Raw genomic sequence first — 3,076 nt, 5'->3', positions numbered from 1 at the left:
TCCATCGATGTGTTTCGTGCTCGGCAAAACTGTTTCGCTTACGTCCAATCGCGAGGGCGATAGACGGTCTGATCGTGCGACAGATCCAGTCAGTGTCGCAGGTCGGCAGGTATTGCCCAATCAGGGCGCGATTTAATTGTGTCACGCTTTTGGATATATTTGTAATTTTAGCATAGTTAGGTCGAGTCAGAAAGGTAGGCGCGGTCGGTAGGATAGGAGGAAACTGTATAAGACAGGCCGAGTGTAGCCATGCGAAAAGGCAGGAAAAAGCAGCAAGACGGGGAATGCGACGGACTGACGGACGGACAGACCGACAGGTTACAAGGTTAGAAGCGGGGAGACTAGCGCTCTGGGCGCCCGCTCCGCGGACGCTAGGGCATGATTGATTGGTGTAGAGAGGGTTGACCACCTCCGCTGCGCTGCGGTGAGCTCAGAAACCCTTACTCAAAGCAAAACTATATTTAGAATATAAAATATACTGTGCTCAAGTTATGTTGGGTTGCAACAAACGATGTACACAATATCCTTAGTGCTTACGTGTTCTACATCACCAATTGCCTGTCAGCCTACCTCTTGTATTATTTGAAGTCATTTTTGACAGCTTCACTTATAAGAGGTCTGCGTGACGACTGGCTGTTACAAATAGATACCCGCGTGATGGGATGGCTATTGTTGAGCATCATGGTACAGGTAGACGTGACAGTAAACTATTGTGAAGATGAAGTATTCGCCGTTACCACCGGGGCTATAAGTCATCTGCATGATGAACACTGTCTTTCCCTAAAAGATTTGTCTTAATTCTCGGCTGAGCGCTTCGCTCCTGAAATGCCACACTTTCAGGTGCGCTTCATTGCAAAGTTACTTTCGGTTATTTAGAAGGTGGATCAGTATTATTGGTGCGCCAAACCTCAGCATAAATCGGTGAGGAGATCCCAGATAAGTTTAGCGCTAGTAAATACGACGACCGAAGTGTATTGGGATACAACGAAATCGGGTGAATTGAGTGACGTGTACTATTTGTCTAGCCGAGAGGTATTATATACCATATAGCTGATTGCGACGGTCCGTTAGAGCGAGTTTTGTCTGTCTCTGCATGCATATTATTGTTTAGAGCCGCTAGTATCTGCCGAGGGTCACAGAATATACCAATTTCGCCTCTCCATATGCCTCGCTGAGCTCTTCATAGTATCATGATATCATTGAAGGGCCTGTACGTAATGTTCGCTGACTCGTATCAATTAAATTAATAATAAATTTAATCTCATAACCCTTCTATGATAGGATGAACGCCATTGACTTACTTACCGACTTATTTGCATAGCTAATGATTATCAGAGATCCGTATATCCTTTCCGAGTGACATTTACTGGCTCCGATATGTATGGCGAGCATACGAAGCCACTTGGCTGTAGGCATATTATCAGATCGTAGTGATACGTAGACTTGTATCGAATAGTAGCCCGTGTACGTTACATAAAGTACTTTCGCTGTCTACTTTTCAGTTCGGCGTGCTATTTGATGTGTCAGTGCATAGCTCATCTCGCAAGGTCTCAAATGGGTGTATATGCTATGCCCTCGGGATAGCCACAACCTATGCATAGGATCACTGTCGCTTTCACGGTACATTTGCGTCGTCGTGCTGGCTTACTGTGCTTACGCTTCTGATGTATCAGTCTATATGACCAAGCAGGTCACTAACTGGACACAGGCCATACTGCAGCGATACTGTCAAGCTGGCCGCGCGTCTGTCAACTGTATTCAACGCAGTATCTATGCGCGCGGCGGGTACACCTTATAGCCACCCGCGACTGATCCGAGCTCTTATCTCGACCATTATGGACAGGGCACTAAAGTATAGCACTGCGTACAGACAGTCCAACTTACCACACCCACCGGTATGGTTTATCAACTTGGACGGCACCAAGAAGCTTTGCAGGATTTTGCGCTGGCTTTGACGTTGGATCCTCGCAGTGCTGTCTTTTATCATAACCGCGGCTATTGTCTTCGAAACATGGGGCGCTTTGAAGAAGCTGTGCAAGATTACAGCTCGGCTCTTGCTCTGGAGCCTCGCAATGTCGCTGCGTATAATAACAGAGGGTACGCATTGCGTAAGCTTCGACGCTTTCAAGAAGCTGTCGCCGACTACACCACCGCGCTGACTATTGACCCACAAAACACAAGAACGCTCAGTAATCGAGCCTATTCGTTAGCGAAGATGCAACATATCGAAGAAGCCATCGCAGATTACTCCCAGATATTGACACTAGACCCTCAGAATTCATACTCGCGCCACAACCGTGCAATTCTTACGGCCAAGATGAAAGCGACATAGATGACCAAGTTACTGGATCAGATCGAATTTTTATCCTTCTCTATGTCGAGTTGCATTAGTTGTGAGGGTCCTAAAAGGCTTAGAACTTGAAGCCCGAGTGCATGGCAGTCACTCCGAACGTGAAGTTGGTGTAGGTCACGCGCTTGAATCCGGCGTCTTCGATCATGGATTTAAACTTCTCCTGGGGCGGGAACTGACGGATACTCTCGACCAAATACTGGTACGACGGACGGTCGTTCGCCACCTTCTCGCCCAACAGCGGGATCACGTTGAACGAGTACTACAGTAAAAAATAAGATGTAGCATCTCCATTTCAGATCTTCACATTTTATAAAAACTTACAGCGTCGTAGAATTGGCGGATCAATGGGTTGGGCACTTGACTGAACTCCATGCACATGAAGCGGCCTCCAGGCTTGAGTACACGGTAAGCTTCCTTGATAGCGCGGTCCACATGAGTTACGTTACGGATACCAAACACGATGGGTGTAGACGTCAAAAGAGTTGTCCTCAAAGTCCAAATGCTCAGCGTTGCCCTCCACCCAGCGGAAGAGCGAAGGATCAACATCAGGAAGCACTTTAACTGCACGTTCCTCACCCACTTGCAGCATGGACGAGTTGATATCACACACGGTGATCTCGGAGCCTTCAGTGCCTCGAGAAGACTTCGATAATTGCTCAGCGATACGGAAGGCGATGTCACCAGTTCCTCCTGCCACATCCAGGCACTTTTAATGGACCCACC

At 47.5% G+C, this 3,076-nt stretch overlaps 2 protein-coding genes across 2 annotated transcripts; one reads left to right on the top strand and one right to left on the bottom strand.

The window, feature by feature from the left end:
- Nucleotides 1–1,897: 1,897 nt before the first annotated feature.
- PITG_19950 (uncharacterized protein) lies at nt 1,898–2,332 on the top strand (the record flags this gene model as incomplete). The annotated part of the gene is made up of 1 exon (XM_002895539.1): nt 1,898–2,332. The coding sequence occupies one exon, from the start codon at nt 1,898–1,900 to the stop codon at nt 2,330–2,332; it is 435 nt and encodes a 144-aa protein (XP_002895585.1).
- A 79-nt stretch (nt 2,333–2,411) lies between these two features.
- Nucleotides 2,412–2,942, bottom strand: PITG_19949 (ubiquinone/menaquinone biosynthesis methyltransferase ubiE; the record flags this gene model as incomplete). Its single annotated transcript, XM_002895538.1, has 3 exons — nt 2,412–2,612; nt 2,675–2,767; nt 2,826–2,942. The coding sequence occupies 3 exons, from the start codon at nt 2,940–2,942 to the stop codon at nt 2,412–2,414; spliced, it is 411 nt and encodes a 136-aa protein (XP_002895584.1).
- Between the last annotated feature and the right edge of the window lie 134 nt (nt 2,943–3,076).

The sequence above is a fragment of the Phytophthora infestans genome, genomic scaffold (assembly GCF_000142945.1).
Source record: "Phytophthora infestans T30-4 supercont1.161 genomic scaffold, whole genome shotgun sequence".
Lineage (NCBI taxonomy): Eukaryota > Oomycota > Peronosporomycetes > Peronosporales > Peronosporaceae > Phytophthora > Phytophthora infestans.
This window is presented reverse-complemented; position numbering and strand designations above follow the sequence as displayed.